Genomic DNA, 18312 nt, shown 5'->3' on the forward strand with positions numbered 1-18312 from the left:
AGAAGAAAAAAGTGTTGTTCCACCAAGACAACGCACCGTGCCACAAGTCATTGAGAACGATGGCAAAAATTCATGAATTGCGCTTCGAATTGCTTCCCCACCCACCGTATTCTCCAGATCTTGCCCCCAGCGACTTTTTCTTGTTCTCAGACCTCAAAAGGATGTTCGTAGGGAAAAAATTTGGCTGCAATGAAGAGGTGATCGCCGAAACTAAGGCCTATTTTGAGGCAAACCCGAAGGAGTACTACCAAAATGGTATCAAAAAATTGGAAGGTCGTTATAATCGTTGTATCGCTCTTGAAGGGAACTATGTTGAATAATAAAAACGAATTTTGACAAAAAAAATATGTTTTTCTTTGTTAGACCGGGGACTTATCAACCAACCTGTTATGTTACAGAAGCGATTTTTTTTTGTGGGTATACATTCCCAATAGATTTGATTTATTTGAGATGATACCACAAATGTTGAAAAAAAGTCTTTACTAGAGACAAAGTTTTCGAAACTGAATTGGTGGTTTTATAGTTTTGCCTCTTTCCATATATCACAAACCAATGTATTCATCAATTTAATAATCATTGGAATTATCCAATTTCCCAAACTTAAACCATTCTTTGTTCTCTGAAAAATTATTTCACCATTTTATTGGGATTTTTGCAGTTACAGTGAATATTAGTGGACTACTCACAAACTCATTTGATATTTAATAAAAAAAATGTAATAATCTGGCCATCAAGAACAATGATTCACTTACCAGACTTCGGTATGGTTTCTTGTTTATCACTCATATGTATCATAAATTTGTATTTTTTTATTGTTGTATTTATAATTTAAAAATATCCTGGCATTGTTTTCATAATCACCACATACTTATTTAGAAAGATCGATTTTCATACATTCATTGTTTTTGCGTTTAATTTAAAATAACGCACTAAACATAATTGTATGACTTTATCATATTTCGTGGAATGAGGATTACAATAAATCTCAACATCATTTTTGTCAATATCTTGGCGGGCACCATTTATGAAATAGATCGTTGAGCCCACATAGGGTCGTTTGCATAGAAATCCCATTTTCTCGGAACAATTTGCTTTCGAAAAAGATGCATCGTGTTGATTTAACTTATAGCAGGTGTCATCCAGTTGTTGTGAGGTCTTTGAACTATCCAAAAGAATTCCATATTTTTCATTATCAAAAGTCCACAAAGATGGTATAAAGCCTAGAAGAAAAATTTTAATGTTTTTTTTTTTTTAAGTTTTGTAAAATCATCGAATTGGTGGAAAATCGACTAACAACGGTGTTTGTAATACATCGAAAAAAAAGTCAATAGTTAAACCAACGCTAATTAAACCCTGCGCCACTCTGTGGAATAGGGTATTATAAGTTAGTGCATATGTTTGCAACACCCAGAAGGAGACGATATAGACACATGGTGTCTTTGGCAAAAATGCTCAGGGTGGGCTCCTGAGTCGATATAGCCATGTCCGTCTGTCCGTCTGTGAACACATTTTTGTAATCAAAGTCTAGGTCGCAGTTTTAGTCCAATCGAGCGAAAACTAGAGGTATTTTAAGACCATAAAGAGGTGTGCCGAAAATGGGGTGTATCGGTCCATGTTTTGATATAGCCCCCATATAGTACGATCTACCGATTTTACTTCTTGGTATTCTAGAATACGTAGTTTTTTTCCAATTTACCTGAAATTTGAAATCTACAAGTATTTTAGAACCATAAAGAGTTGTGTCGAAAATGGTGAGTACCGGTCCATGTTTTGATATAGCCCCCATATAGACCGATCTCCAGATTTTATTTGTTGGTCTTCTAGAATCCGTAATTTTTACCCAATTTGCCTCAAATCGGAAACCTAGAGGTATTCTAGGACCTTAAGAAGGTGTGCCGGAAATGGTGAGTATCGGACTATGTTTCGATATAGCCCCCATATAGATCGATTTCCAGATTTACTTCTTGGCTTCTAGAATCCGTAGTTTTTATCCAATTTGCCTGAAATTTGAAATCTAGAGGTATTCTAGGACCATAAAGGGGTGTGCCGAATATATTGAGTATCGCTACAGTTTTTGATATAGCCCCCTTATAAACCGGCCCTCCATTTTGGGGTCGAGATTCTAGAACTACAATTAAATGTGCTGAATACTGTGTGTGTGTGTATATATAATTTAGTTAGTGTATATGATTTAGTTTTATCGGTCCATTTGGTAAGGCCTCCATATAGACCGATTTCACTAATTGAGGTTATAGAAATTTACTGGTCATGAAAATTGCTTGAAACTGAATGCAAAATTTCCAGATTTTACTTCTCGTAATCATTTGGGATGAAAATCCACAGATTATAGATTTCAAATCAAGGCGTTATTTCATCATTTTCTTGCACATTTACAAGAGATGTTTATGATTCCTCTAAAACTCAAACAAAACATGGTTCTTATAAATTCAGAATCTGATGTAGTCTTTATAACAGGTTGGCTGATAAGTCCCCGGTCTGACATAGATGGCGTCGCTAGTATTAAATGCATATTATTATACCCTTCACCACTACTGTGGTACAGGGTATAATAAGTTTGTGCATTTGTATGTAACGCCAAGAAGGAAAAATCTGAGACCCATCGTTTAGTATACCGATCGTCTTAGAATTAAATTCTGAGTCGATTTAGCGATGTCCGTCTGTCTGTCTGTCTGTCCGTCTGTCTGTCTGTTGATGTATTTTTGTGTGCAAAGTACAGCTCGCAGTTTTAGTCCGATTGTCCTAAAATTTGGTATGGGGTCCTGTTTCGGCTCAAAGACGATCCCTATTGATTTTGGAAAAAAATCGGTTCGGATTTAGATATAGCTGCCATATATATTTTTCACCGATCTGGTCATAATTGGCGTGTATATCAACCGATCTTCCTCAAATTCCGAACATCCCAATATTTTATGAGTCTAGAGAAACTTGCAAAATGTCATCCAAATCGGTTCAGATTTAGATATAGCTCCCATATATAGCTTTCGCCCGATTTACACTCCTTTGTCCACAGAGGCCAAGTTTTTGCTCCGATTTAGTTGAAATTTTGCACAGGGAGTAGAATTAGCATTATAGCTATGCGCGTCTAATTTGGTTGAAATCGGTTCAGATTTAGATATAGCTCCCATATATAGCTTTCGCCCGATTTACACTCAAATGACCACAGAGGCCAATTTTTTGCTCCGATTTAGTTGAAATTTGGCACAGGGAGTAGAATTAGGATTGTAGCTATGTGTGCCAAATTTGGTTGACATCGGTTCAGATTTAGATATAGCTCCCATATATATGTTTTTCTAATTTCGACAAAAATGGTCAAAATACCAACATTTTCCTTGTTAAATCGAAAAGTTGTAAAAATGACTCTAATTTTCATAAACTTCTAATACATATATATCGAGCGATAAATCATAAATCATAAACTTTTGCGAAGTTTCCTTAAAATTGCTTCAGATTTAAATGTTTCCCATATTTTTTTTACTAAAATAGTGTTCCACCCTACTGCATTAGCCAACTTAAATTTTGAGTCTATAGATTTTGTAGAAGTCTATCAAATTCTGTCCAAATCGAATGATATTTAAATGTATGTATTTGGGACAAACCTTTATGTATAGCCCCCAACACATTTGACGGATGTGATATGGTATCGAAAATTTAGATCTACAAAGTGGTACAGGGTATAATATGGTCGGCTCCGCCCGACTTTAGACTTTCCTTACTTGTTTTTATATAGTACCAACCTTCAAATAATTCGTGTCAAAATTTGACGTCTGTAAGTCAATTAGTTTGTGAGATAGAGCGTCTTTTGTGAAGCAACTTTTGTTATTGTGAAAAAATGGAAAAAAGGAATTTCGTGTTTTGATAAAATACTGTTTTCTGAAGGGAAAAAATACGGTGGAAGCAAAAACTTGGCTTGATAATGAGTTTCCGGACTCTGCCACAGGGAAATCAACAATAATTGATTGGTATGCAAAATTCAAGCGTGGTGAAATGAGCACGGAGGACGGTGAACGCAGGTGGTTACCGACGAAAACATCAAAAAAATCCACAAAATGATTTTGAATGACCGTAAAATGAAGTTGATCGAGATAGCAGAGGCCTTAAAGATATCAAAGGATCGTGTTGGTCATATCATTCATTGATGGATATGCGGAAGCTCTGTGCAAAATGGGTGCGCGCGAGCTCACATTTGACCAAAAACTACAACGTGTTGATGATTCTGAGCGGTGTTTGCAGCTGTTAACTCGTAATACACCCTAGTTTTTCCGTCGATATGTGACAATGGATGATACATGGCTTCATCACTACACTCCTGAGTCCAATCGACAGTAGGCGACCGGTGAACCGTCTCCGAAGCGTGGAAAGACTCAAAAGTCAGCTGGCAAAGTAATGGCCTCTGTTGCGCATGGAATAATTTTTATCGATTATCTTGAGAAGGGAAAAACCATCAACAGTGACTATTATATAGCGTTATTGGAGCGTTTTAAGGTCGAAATCGCGGTAAATCGGTAAATTGTTAGACCGGGGACTTATCAGCCAACCTGTTGGACAACCTCGATTCGAGTTTTTCGATTTTTCAATTACCATAAATTTCAGCTACATAGTCCACAATGTTTTTGGTATCTTGGAGCGAAATAGTAAACATCATATTTTTCTGCATGCATAGTGCTCGAGCTTCCTTTGAGGTGTACTGATAATAAAAAAAGAAAAAAATTAAAAAAAAAAAAAACAAATGGTTTACATGTCTCTACTTCTATATTGCTTACAATGGCCTTCTTATCAATATAGTAGACCGCATTGCGATATATAAACCAGGGTATATTACGATTTTCTGTAGCTCCTATTGGTAGAAAATATAAAAAATATACTAGACCAATTATGAATATTTTTCTGTACAATATCATTTTCTGCAGATGAATAACAACCCTAAACGCGTATTGTTTGTTTGAAGTGTAAATTGTTTTGCATGCTAGATGATACTTGCGGTATTCAGGGTTCTTTTCTTATAAATAAAACATATTACTAATTGAGAGAAAATGTCGGACACATTTGACTTAGCATTATTCTAAACCAAAAATGAAATATGTAAATAAAAGTTGGAGGGGTGGTTTCCACGGTTGCCACTCGTGCACACCCTAAATTTTGTCAAAATTTTATTTCTATAGAAGATTTTTTAAAACTTTTATTTCTATAGAAGATTTCGAAAAACTTTTATTTTTATAGAAGTTTTTGTCAACATTTTATTTCTATAGAAAAATTTGTCAAAATTTTATTTCTTAGACAATTTTGTCAAAATTTTATTTCTATAGAAAATTTTCTCTAAATTTTATTTCTATAGAAAATTTTTTCAAAATTTGATTTCTATAGAAAATTTTGTCGACATTTTATATGTATAGAAAATTTTGTCAAAATTTTATTTCTATTGAAAATTTTGTCAAAATTTTACTTCTATTGAAAATTTTGTCAAAATTGTATTTCTAAAGACAATTTTGTCAAAATTAGTTTTCTATAGAAAATTTTGTCAAAATTTTATTTCTATAGAAAATTTTATCAAAATTTTATTTCTATAGAAAATTTTGTCGACATTTTATTTTTATAGAAAATTTTGTACAAATTTTATTTCTATTGAATTTTACTTCTATTGAAAATTTTGTCAAAATTTTATTTCTAAAGACAATTTTGTCAAAATTTTATTCTTATTTTATTTCTATTGACAATTTTGTCAAAATTTTATTTCTATAGCAAATTGTCTCAAAATTTTATTTCTATTGAAAATTTTGTCAACATTTTATTTCTATAGATAATTTTGTAAATATTTTATTTCTATAGAAAATTTTCTCAAAATTTTATTTCCACAGAAAACCTTGTCAAAATTTTATTTCTAAAGAAAATTTTGTCAAAATTTTATTTCTATAGAAAATTTTCTCTAAATTTTATTTGTATAGAAAATTTTCTCAAAATTTGATTTCTATAGAAAATTTTGTCAAAATTTGATTTCTATAGAAAATTTTGTCAAAATTTTATTTCTAAAGAAAATTTTGTCAAAATTTTATTCCTATAGAAAATTTTCTCTAAATTTTATTTCTGTAAAAATTTTTGTCAAAATTTTATTTCTATTGAAAATTTAGTCAAAATTTTATTTCTATTGAAAATTTTGTCAAAATTTTATTTCTATTGAAAATTTTGTCAAAATTTTATTTCTATTAAAAATTTTGTCAAAATTTTATTTCTATAGAAAATTTTGTCAAAATTTTATTTCTAAAGACAATTTTGTCAAAATTTTATTCTTAAAGAAAAGTTTGTCAAAATTTTATTTCTATAGATAATTTTATCAGTATTTTATTTCTATAGAAAAATTTTTCGAAATTTTATTTCTATTGAAAATTTTGTAAAAATTTTTTTTCTATTGAAAGTTTTGTCAAAATTTTATTTCCAAAGATATTTCTATAGAAAATCTTATCAATATTTTATTTCTATAGAAAATTTTGTCAAAATTTTATTTCTATTGAAAATTTTGTCAAAATTTTATTTCTAAAGACATTTCCATAGAAAATCTTATCAATATTTTATTTCTATAGAAAATTTTGTCAAAATTTTATTTCTATAGAAAATTTTGTCAAAATTTTATTTCTAAAGAACATTTTGTCATTTCATTGTTGATTTCATTCGTTTTGTTTGTTATTGTTGGCTTCTCTTCAATCGTTATTGTTGTTTTTGATCTCAGCTTAAAGCCATGCATTGACTAAACTACAAGTGTAGCTTAACCAACAGAGGAAAAGTATGCTTGTCAAATTTATTTGGGCAAAGCCCTATGGGCTGCAAGATGGTTGGATGTACAGCTGTTTCGGAATTACCACATTCCTCATCAGCATCCTCTACTTGCAGCAAAGCATACTTTTCCTCTGTTGGTTAAGCTACACTTGTAGTTTAGTCAATGCATGGTTTTAAGCTGAGATCAAAAACAACAATAAAAATTCTATTTCTATAGATAATTTTGTAAATATTTCATTTCTACAGAAAATTTTATCAGTATTTTATTTCTATAAAAAAATTTGTCGAAATTTTATTTCTATTGAAAATTTTGTCAAAATTTTATTTCTATAGAAAATTTTATTTCTAAAGACATTTCTATAGAAAATCTTATCAATATTTTATTTCTATAGAAAATTTTGTCACAAATTTATTTCTATAGAAAATTTTGTCAAAATTTTATTTCTATAAAAAAATTTGTCAAAATTTTATTTCTATAGACAATTTTGTCAAAATTTTATTTCTATAGATAATTTTGTCAAAATTTTATTTCTGTAGAAAATTTTGTCAAAATTTTATTTCTATAGAAAATTTTGTCAAAATTTGATTTCTATAGAAAATTTTGTCGAAATTTGATTTCTATAGAAAATTTTGTCGAAATTTGATTTCTACAGAAAATTTATTTCTTTAGAAATTTTTCTCAAAATTTTATTTCTACAGAAAACTTCGTCACAATATTATTTCTATATAAAATTTTGTTAATATTTTTTTTATTTCTATAGAAAATTTTGTCAAAATTTTATTTCTAAAGACAATTTTGTCAAAATTTTATTCTTAACGAAATGTTTGTCAAAATTTTATTTCTATAGATAATTTTGTAAATATTTCATTTCTATAGAAAATTTTATCTATATTTTATTTCTATCGAAAATGTTGTCAAAATTTTATTTCTATAGAAAATTTTGTAAAAATTTTATTTCTATAGACAATTTTGTCAAACTTTTATTTATATAGACAATTTTGTCAAAATTTCATTTCTATAAAAAATTTTGTCAAAATTAGTTTTCTATAGAAAATTTTGTCAAACTTTTATTCGCTTTTTTAGAAATTTTTCTCAAAATTTTATTTCGTTAAAAATTTTTCTCAAAACTTTATTTCTATTGAGAATTTTGTCAAAATTTTATTTCAATTGAAAATTTGGCAAAATTTTATTTCTATTGAAAATTTTGTCAAAATTTTATTTCTATAGAAAATGTTATCAAAATTTTATTTCTAAAGACAATTTTGTCAAAATTTTATTTCTATAGATAATTTTGTAAATATCTCATATCTATAGAAAATTGTATCAATATTTTATTTCTATAGATAATTTTGTCGAAATTTTATGTTTATAGAAAATTTTGTCAAAATTTTATTTCTATAGAAAATTTTGTCAAAATTTTATTTCTATAGACAATTTTGTCAAAATTTTATTTTATAGACAATTTTGTCAAAATTTCATTTCTATAAAAAATTTTGTCAAAATTAGTTTTCTATAGAAAATTTTGTAAAAATTTTGTTTCTATAGAAAATTTTGTGAAAATTTGATTTCTATAGAAAATTTTGTCGAAATTTGATTTCTATAGAAAATTTTGTCGAAATTTGATTTCTACAGAAAATTTTGTCGAAATTTGATTTCTACAGAAAATTTATTTCTTTAGAAATTTTTCTCAAAATTTTATTTCTACAGAAAACTTCGTCACAATATTATTTCTATATAAAATTTTGTTAATACTTTTTTTATTTCTATAGAAAATTTTGTCAAAATTTTATTTCTAAAGACAATTTTGTCAAAATTTTATTCTTAACGAAAAGTTTGTCAAAATTTTAGTTCTATAGATAATTTTGTAAATATTTCATTTCTATAGAAAATTTTATCAATATTTTATTTCTATCGAAAATGTTGTCAAAATTTTATTTCTATAGAAAATTTTGTAAAAATTTTATTTCTATAGACAATTTTGTCAAACTTTTATTTCTATAGACAATTTTGTCAAAATTTCATTTCTATAAAAAATTTTGTCAAACTTTTATTTCTTTAGAAATTTTTCTCAAAATTTTATTTCGTTAAAAATTTTTCTCAAAACTTTATTTCTATTGAGAATTTTGTCAAAATTTTATTTCTATTGAAAATTTGGCAAAATTTTATTTCTATTGAAAATTTTGTCAAAATTTTATTTCTATAGAAAATGTTATCAAAATTTTATTTCTAAAGACAATTTTGTCAAAATTTTATTTCTATAGATAATTTTGTAAATATCTCATATCTATAGAAAATTGTATCAATATTTTATTTCTATAGATAATTTTGTCGAAATTTAATGTTTATAGAAAATTTTGTCAAAATTTTATTTCTATAGACAATTTTGTCAAAATTTTATTTTATAGACAATTTTGTCAAAATTTCATTTCTATAAAAAATTTTGTCAAAATTAGTTTTCTATAGAAAATTTTGTCAAAATTTTGTTTCTATAGAAAATTTTGTGAAAATTTTATTTCTATAGAAAATTTTTTCAAAATTTTATTTTTAAAGAAAATTTTGTCAAAATTATATTTCTGTAGAAAATTTTGTCAAAATTGTATTTCTATAGAAAATTTGGTCAAAATTTTATTTCTATAGAATATTTTGTTTCCATATAAAGTTAAAGTAACTCTTAGTTGCAGAAGAATATGTTGCAAAATCTACCAAAACTTCAAAATACCAAACAATAAAAATTCTACCAGTTTTGGTAGAATTCTAGCAACTGTGGCAACCGTGGTGGATTCTGATACCATAGACAAATTAGAAGAAGTCGCAGTCTTGTCATAGAAAAACGGAAGCACCAGAGAACTCTGCCTGCAAAATATCATGAAGGTTGGGTCGATGTGTCTCTCAAATGTACCTGGGCAGAGCTGTCTTGGAAAAAAATTGACAAATAAAACAATTTTCTTCTCATAGCCCTCTACATTTGTTTTCTCTTTAAAAGAGCTTGTTATTATCAATTATCGTTACTGATACCCTAAACCAATCGTGCTGTATTTTATGTCTATATTTGATACGATTTTAAACCAAAGATGCAAAATCCTAAAAATATGTCTTAGCCTATATTTAGCGCTTTTTATTTTTACCACAGATTCAAGATCTGAGTAAATTTGAAGATTATTTATTTAAATCAAAAATGTTTTTTTTTTACTTTACGGAAAATTTGCATTACTTCAAAGATATACGACTTTAACGGAGGTAAACCTAGATTCGTATCCTTTTAATAAAATTTAATGAAAAAAACTTAAAGTCAAGATTTTGATATAACTTTCAAAAATTTCTTTATTTTAAATAAATTTGTCCTTGATATTGTGTAAATTTAGGTCAATGTAGGAATGAACAGACGAAAAAAACATCCAAGGCTACATCCATTCATGAAACATCCAAGGCTACATCCATTCTGAATCTACATTTTACTATAACGGAGCTCTCCATTTATTAAAAAAAGTAAACATAAATAAAATAACGGATAAAATAAGTTTAATTCTAAAAGACACCAGTTAACGTTACTGGAAAATCGGTGTAAATAAATTTGTTGAAATCTAATTTTTGATAGAATCGCGATAGGTTTGGTTTTTTTTGTCTCCGTCAACTGTTCCAAACTATTCATTTAGGTATGGTGAATATATTGTTATATTGTATTTATTGCTGGTATTTTATTTATTTCTATAATCGCCTAAAAATAGACTTTACTAATTACAAAGATTTTCAATGAAAAAGAGATTTTACTAAAATCTGGAATTAAGCTGTTGGCATATAAAGTTTCGTTATGTTAAGAGCGGATATGGATATATATAAGCTTTTCATTTTCTTTTGTGTTCTGTTATGCTTTGCTTTCGAAATTCTCTTGAGTTTTTGGTTAAAGCTGTTTTCTCTTCGAATTTTTAAATTCTCTTTGCAATAGGTTGACTTTGGTTTTAATTTTTTGTGTATTTTGTTCATACTCTCACTTTCATTGGAAACTGGAAAACCCCAGCTTTCGTAAGTTTCTTTGTACTTTACATGGTGTCAGCTGTTTTTGAATTTTATTTACAGCTTTGATACTGAAAAGCAAGGTGGTAATAAGTTGAGTTTTTGTTTGTTTATTCTCTTTTGATAATAGTTACTTGGTCACTATTCTTCGTGGTTGATCAAGCTTTTAGTGCCGTTTGTAAAAACAAAAATTAATTTAAGAGCTTGTGTTTTGATTTTTTACATATTATAATGTGGAAACTATAGCACAGTGGGGCAAATTACAAATAAAATTATAATGACTTGATATACTAAATACTCGTATAGGCAGATATGACTGATTATGACTATTAGAAGAATACCTTGTGCAAAGTTTGAAGATAAGAGGAAGATAGTTTCTTATTATTTCAAAAGAAATCCATTATTTTCCAACAGATGGATTTATTTATATATCTTTCATTGTATAAGTTCAATCGGAACCCATTGCATGATAAAGATGATATTTAGTACTTAAACATCTTTTGCGACATTTCTTCGTGATTGGTTGATGGCCAAACAAAAATATCCAGTGTTTTTTATTCAATAAGGGCGAAAACGCAATTTCGGTTGGTTTTGTGATTAGCATTTATGGTCCGATCACAGCCAATCACAGCCATTGTTGGTTTCGCCGATTCCTTTCCGCATACAAAGAAAAAATACTTTCCTCCGGAATGAAATTTTAAACAAACAAAATTCCTCTTTCTTAGAAAGTATTTTCTTTTAGAGCATATTTATTACATTTTATGACAAATGATTTTACGATTCTCTCTAACGAATATTTTTTATGGACTTTGTTTATCTAAAATTTCGTTCCTGAGAAAAGAAATCTCCTCTATCAGTGCGGTAATTTGAATGTCAAATATGTGGTCGAGTTTTACTATTTCGAGAACCCAAAAGCTAAAGATTGCGCAAAACACGTATGAAACCATTTGAATAAGGCCCCAAATTTTGGGAGGTTTTTCCTCGTTTGGGAGGATTTTTAGGGGAAACATTTATTTGGTGGGCCAATGCAGAAGATTTAGAAATTTTGGACTATTTTTGGCAAATAATGCATATATTTAGCGAATTTAACTTTTGTACATTATAAACCGAATTCTTATGTATAGATTTTTAATTAATTCGATTTAAAAACTTTATAAATTGATATACATATTGTGTGTACTTGTATCAATACAGAATTTTTTTTTTTTCAAAATTTGGAAAGGCATTTTTGTCTATTTACATTCCTAAAATTTTTTGGGGGTTTTTGAAAAAACTGAGGTCCACAAATATCCTGGCAACACTGGTCAGATGGAATAAGGCTTGTTGTATGTGTGAAATGGTGGCAAATCCAGGATTCATGGCTAGGAGAGTCTGGCTATGTGTTTGGTGAGATTGACAATGAGTTATGTACTACCAGAAGCTCTCACATTCAAACAACTTTACTAGCATCCAAAGATTTTTACCTTCCCTTAAGAATTTGATTCCGAACCAAAGATACGGTTTCCTGGCTATAACGGTCATTTTCATATAGCTCCGTTTGGCTTTAACTGTCAGTTAACAAGAAGCAAATTGCAGATATTTTCAATGTGGATTAATTTAACTGAAAATGTTGTAGAAATTAAGATCTTAACTGACATGTGAGTAACTAGGCTGGTTTATAATCATATCCCTTCAGCGGTTTAAAATTTGGTTAGCTAACGAAGCTTAATGAAAATGGGAGTAAATCTAGGCAATACAAAATTAAAATTAGGATATCAATCTCGTCTCGATCGAAAACCGTAAAACAGCATCCCTAGTATGACCCTAGAATGGAACCCCCAAGGATCGAGAAGACCAGGACGATCCAAAAACACATGGCGCAGAACCATACAAAATGAATTATTGAGAACAAACAAGACACTGAATGCTATTAAAATTACATGTATCGATAAAAGCAGATACAAGCCTTATGCTCCCAAGAGGAGCAATAAAGGAAAAATATATCGATCTCGTTTATCGAATTTTTATTCATTTTTTGTGATTTATTACGAAGCTATTGACAGTTTAAAGATTCAAATTATATAATTTTTGTAATCAATTTTTTTTCTTTATTTTTAGGATAATTTGCATTACTTCAAAGACAAACGACTTCAACGGAGATGCGCTGTTTCCTTTGTTAAAAAATAAGGGTATGTATTTTTTATACACTACGCCACACTGTGGAACAGGGTATATTATAAGTTAGTGCATATGTTTGCAACACCCAGAAGGAGACGAGATAGACATATGGTGTCTTTGGCAATATTGTTCAGGGTCGGCCCCTGAGTCGATCTAGCCATGTCTGTGAACACATTTTAGTAATCAAAGTCTAGGTCGCAATTTAAGTCCAATCGACTTCAAATTTGGCACAAGTATGTATTTTGGGTCAGAATATAACCCTATTGATTTTGGAAGAAATCGGTTAAGTTTCAGATATAGCTCCCATATATATCTTTCGCCCGATATCTACTAATAGGGCCCCAGAAGCAGATTTTCATCAGGATTTACTTTAAATTTTGCACAAGAAGTGCAATTAATCGGTTCAGATTTAGATATAACTCCCATATATATCTTTCGCCCGATATGCACTTATATGGCCCCAGAAGCCAGAATTTTGTTCTAATTTACTTTAAATTTTGCACAGGCAGTAGAATTAATATTGTAGCTATGTGTGCCAAATTTGGTTGAAATCGGTTCAGATTTAGATATAACTCCTATATATATCTTTCACCCGATATGCACTTATAAGGCCCCAGAAGCCAGAGTTTTGCCCTAATATGCTTTCAATTTTGCACAGGGAGTAGAATCAATATTTGAGCTATGCACACCAAATTTGGTTGAAATCGGTTCAGATTTAGATATAACTTCCATATATATCTTTCGCCCGATATGCACTTATAAGGCCCCAGAAGCCAGAGTTTTGCCCTAATTTGCTTTAAATTTTGCACAGGGAGTAGAATCAATATTTTATCTATGCATACCAAATTTGGTTGAAATCGGTTCAGATTTAGATATAACTCCCTTATATATCTTTCGCCCGATATGCACTTATATGGCCCCAGAAGCCAGAGTTTTGCTCTAATTTACTTTAAATTTTGCACAGGCAGTAGAATTAATATTGTAGCTATGTGTGCCAAATTTGGTTGAAATCGGTTCAGATTTATATATAGCTCCCATATATATCTTTCCCCCGATTTTCACTCATATTACAACAGAAGTCAAAGTTATAATCCGATTTACGTGAAATTGCACAGGGAGTAGAAATAACATTGTAACTATGCATACCAAATTTGGTCGAAATCTGTTAAGATTTAGATATAGCTTCCATATATGTGTTTCTTATTTCGGCAAAAATCACCAAAAAACCCAAATTTTCCTTGTAAAATCGCCGTTGCTAAGTCGAAAACGTGTAAAAATAACTCTAATTTCCCTATACTTGTAATACATAGCTATTGGCCGATAAATCATAAATACACTTTTGCAAAGTTGCCTAAAAATTGCTTCAGATTTAAATGTTTTCCATATTTTTTATACCCACCACCATAGAATGGTGACGGGGGTATAATAAGTTTGTCATTCCGTTTGTAACACATCGAAATATCGATTTCCGACTATATAAAGTATATATATTCTTGATCAGGGAGAAATTCTAAGACGGTATAACGATGTCCGTCTGTCCGTCTGTCTGTCTGTTATAATCACGCTACAGTCTTCAATTGAATTGAAATTTTGCACAAACTCGTCTTTTGTCTGCAGGCAGGTCAACTTCGAAGATGGGCTATATCGGTCCATGTTTTGGTATGGTCCCCATATAAAACGACCTCCCGATTTGGGGTCTTGGGCTTATAGAAACCGTAGTTTTTATCCAATTTGTCTGAAATTGGAAATCTAGAGGTATTTTAGGACCATAAAGAGGTGTGTCGAAAATGGTGAGTATCGGTCTGGAATATATGTAAAAAAAAAACAAAAAAAAACTTTGGTCGAAGCGGGGATCGAACCCACGACCCTTGGCATGCAAGTCGGACGTAGCAACCACTGCTCCACGGTGCCAAACTAAATGTTTGTTTCTGTTAAATAAACTTTGTTTATTCGGTTCGTGGGCGCCGCAAGCTATGCTATATAAATATAACTTATATGGATAATTATCTATTGATGACCATAACAGGTACATAGCTCAGTGGTTAGTGTGTTGGCTTACAAAGTGCATGGTCCGCGGTTCGATTCTCCGTCCAGGCGAAAGGTAAAAAAATTTTAAAAATTTATAAAATCGTATAATTTCTTCTACATTGTTGGTATTACAGAAAAAGGTGCTAAGAACTAAAAAACTTCGTGGAAGTGAGAAAGATGTGAGGGAAAATGCAATTAGCCAGAAAAAATTTTTTTTGAGTTAGTCTTTATGAAATTGTTTTTACATCCTGGAAAAGAATAAACGTTTATCACAAAAAGTATATACTTTTCTTCCAAATGCACTTCCTTTCAACGAAAAGCAAATGAGAAACGAACTTTGTTTGTCTAAAATTTCGTTTGGGAGGAAAGAATTATTTTTTTGCGTGTACAGATTTAAGATTTCAAATTAAGACGTTATTTTATAATTTTCTTGCACACTTACAAGAGATGTTAATGATTCCTCTAAAACTCAAACAAAAATGGTTCTTATAAATCCAGAATCTGATATAGTCCTGATGGGTGAAATCTTTAAATTTATCTTCGGGAAGTGTCCTCAAGTCCCCAAGCCCTCCTGAAATTTCAAAGGAAACCCTAATATTTGGTTCATGGTGGTGGGTATTTAAAATTCGGCCCGGCCGAACTTAGTGCTGTATATACTTGTTTTAATTAAAATTTCTTTATTATAAAAATGTGTCCTTGTTAATGTTTAAGTTATATATTCTCAAATTCAGTTTGCACAACTTTTATTATTAATTCAATATTTTTTAGTGCTCAAATTGGACCATATGAAGGAGGCGATAGCCCAGGAGAGGTAAGTTTTGGCCACTGGGAGAATAGTTATCCATCAGGAAAACTCTAGGGGGTACTTAGAAATATATTTTATTCTCAATTTTTTTCCATATTTTTTATGAAATCCGAAATACTGAAAAGACATCACATCTGAAAAACTAATGCGAAATCAATGCAGAGAATGCTTCAAAAGATAACTCCCGCCCTATAATAAAAACCCATGTAAAGTTCATTACTTCTGAGCCAATTTTGCACCACTTCCGGATCAAAAAATTTTTATTATGATTTTTTGCTGAGTACACAATATTATTATTTAAAAAAAAATATATATTATTTAATTTCTTACACCATTTAAGCTAACTTAATAATTTTCACATAGAATTGCGTATTGATTTACAGTTTAGTAGAATACTTAGGCAGGCTCTAATGTAAATTCGCTGATTTCATTTATTTATTCTATTTTTTCATTTAAAACAACCGGAGTTTAAAGACGGACGAAATTCATACTTGTCCAACATGATAGACAACACCATGTGCTATTTTGCCAGCACCCAGAAATTAAAACAGAAACGGCTAAAGTAGATTATATACTATATAGAAAAAAAAATTAATAACCAGTTTAATACTGCTAAGGCATTTTTATCGTATCCCAAAGATACAATTTTGCATTGCAAAAAGTAAAGCACTGGACATGTTGTAGAACTGGTCAAGTTTTTTGTTTCATTTATTTTTTTGTTTTTTTTTTGTATTAACGGATTCCTTAAAAATCAATGTCCATATGAGATAATCGAAACATTACATAGAAGAGTATAAGGGTATAGGGAAACTAAAAAATCAAAGAGAACAAGTAAGAATGGCATTTATTAAGTCACGCGAAAAACACTTACTTTCGTCCTTCTTACAATAAAATATTCTATATCAAATTGCATAAAGTCCAGTTAGAAATTGTGACCTGTATTTTGTGAATAATCATTAAGTAGACATACGGATCCAAGCCGAGTCTAACAGGTTGGCTGATAAGTCCCCGGTCTAACAAAGAAAAACACATTTTTTTTTTGGCAAAATTCGTTTTTATCATTCAACATATTTCCCTTCAAGAGCGATTCAACGATTATAACGACGTTCCAATTTTTTGATACCATTTTGGTAGTACTCCTTCGGTTTTGCCTCAAAATAGGCCTCAGTTTCGGCGATCACCTCTTCATTGCAGCCACATTTTTTCCCTGCGAGCATCCTTGTGAAGTCTGAGAACAAGAAAAAGTCGCTGGGGGCCAGATCTGGAGAATACGGTGGGTGGGGAAGCAATTCCAAGCCCAATTCATGAATTTTTTCCATCCTTCTCAATGACTTGTGGCACGGTGCGTTGTCTTGGTGGAACAACACTTTTTTCTTCTTCATATGGGGCCGTTTTGCTGCGATTTCGACCTTCAAACGCTCCAATAACGCCATATAATAGTCACTGTTGATGGTTTTTCCCTTCTCAAGATAAAGGGTGATACGGTCAAAATTTGGTCAATATAAACTTGAAGTATTTCTTTCAATTTTGCATTTAAAAAACCTGAACACCCCTCATTTTGAAGGTGTGTGTGTGTGTAGAATTTTGCTCCTATTTTGATTTTGGAATTCACTCTTCAGTTGTCAAAATGCCGTCCAAGCAAGAAGAACAGCGTATCAAAATTTTGCTCGTGCATCGCGAAAATCCGAGCTACTCGCACGCAAAGCTGGCAAAATCGCTAAAAGTTGCCAAATCAACCGTTACAAATGTAATTAAAGTGTTTGGGGAACGTTTGTCGACAGCCAGGAAGTCTGGATCGCGGGGAAATCGAAAACCGGAAGCCGCTGAGAAGACAAAGAGAGTTTACGGTAGTTTCAAGCGAAACCCTAACCTCTCTCTCCGAGATGCCGTAAATAAGCTGGGTGTATCGTCTACAACCGTGCATCGAGCCAAAATACGACGGCCAAAGCGCGATCCCGGAGGCTGTACACGACGATGCTGACGAAGTTTGACTGCGTGTTAATGGACGACGAAACCTACGTCAAAGCCGACTACAAGCAGCTTCCGGGACAGGAGTTTTATACGGCAAAAGGAAGGGGAAAGGTAGCAGATATTTTCAAGCACATAAAATTGTCAAAGTTCGCAAAGAAATATCTGGTTTGGCAAGCCATCTGTACCTGTGGCTTTAAAAGCAGCATTTTCATAGCTTCCGGGACTGTCAACCAAGAAATTTACGTGAAAGAGTGTTTGAATAAACGTCTGCTGCCTTTCCTGAAGAAACACGGTTGTTCCGTACTGTTTTGGCCTGAGTTGGCATCTTGCCATTACGGTAAAAAGGTTATGGAGTGGTACGCCGCCAACAACGTGCAGGTGGTTCCCAAGGACAAGAACCCTCCCAACACGCCAGAGCTCCGCCCAATTGAGAAATACTGGGCTATTGTCAAGCGGAACCTAAAGAAGTAAAAAAAAAACTGCTAAGGACGAGCAGCAGCTCAAGGCAAACTGGCTTTCTGCGGCGAAGAAGGTGGACAAGGTGGCTGTACAA

At 31.0% G+C, this 18312-nt stretch overlaps 1 protein-coding gene across 1 annotated transcript; it reads right to left on the minus strand.

Moving 5' to 3' along the window:
- Positions 1-789: 789 nt before the first annotated feature.
- On the minus strand, positions 790-4945 carry LOC142239285 (uncharacterized). The gene is made up of 3 exons (XM_075311068.1): positions 4782-4945; positions 4600-4705; positions 790-1220 (listed from the first exon to the last, which is right to left on the minus strand). The coding sequence occupies exons 1-3, from the start codon at positions 4917-4919 to the stop codon at positions 889-891; spliced, it is 576 nt and encodes a 191-aa protein (XP_075167183.1). The 5' UTR covers positions 4920-4945; the 3' UTR covers positions 790-888.
- Positions 4946-18312: the final 13367 nt, after the last annotated feature.

The sequence above is a fragment of the Haematobia irritans genome, chromosome 5 (assembly GCF_050003625.1).
Source record: "Haematobia irritans isolate KBUSLIRL chromosome 5, ASM5000362v1, whole genome shotgun sequence".
NCBI lineage: Eukaryota > Metazoa > Arthropoda > Insecta > Diptera > Muscidae > Haematobia > Haematobia irritans.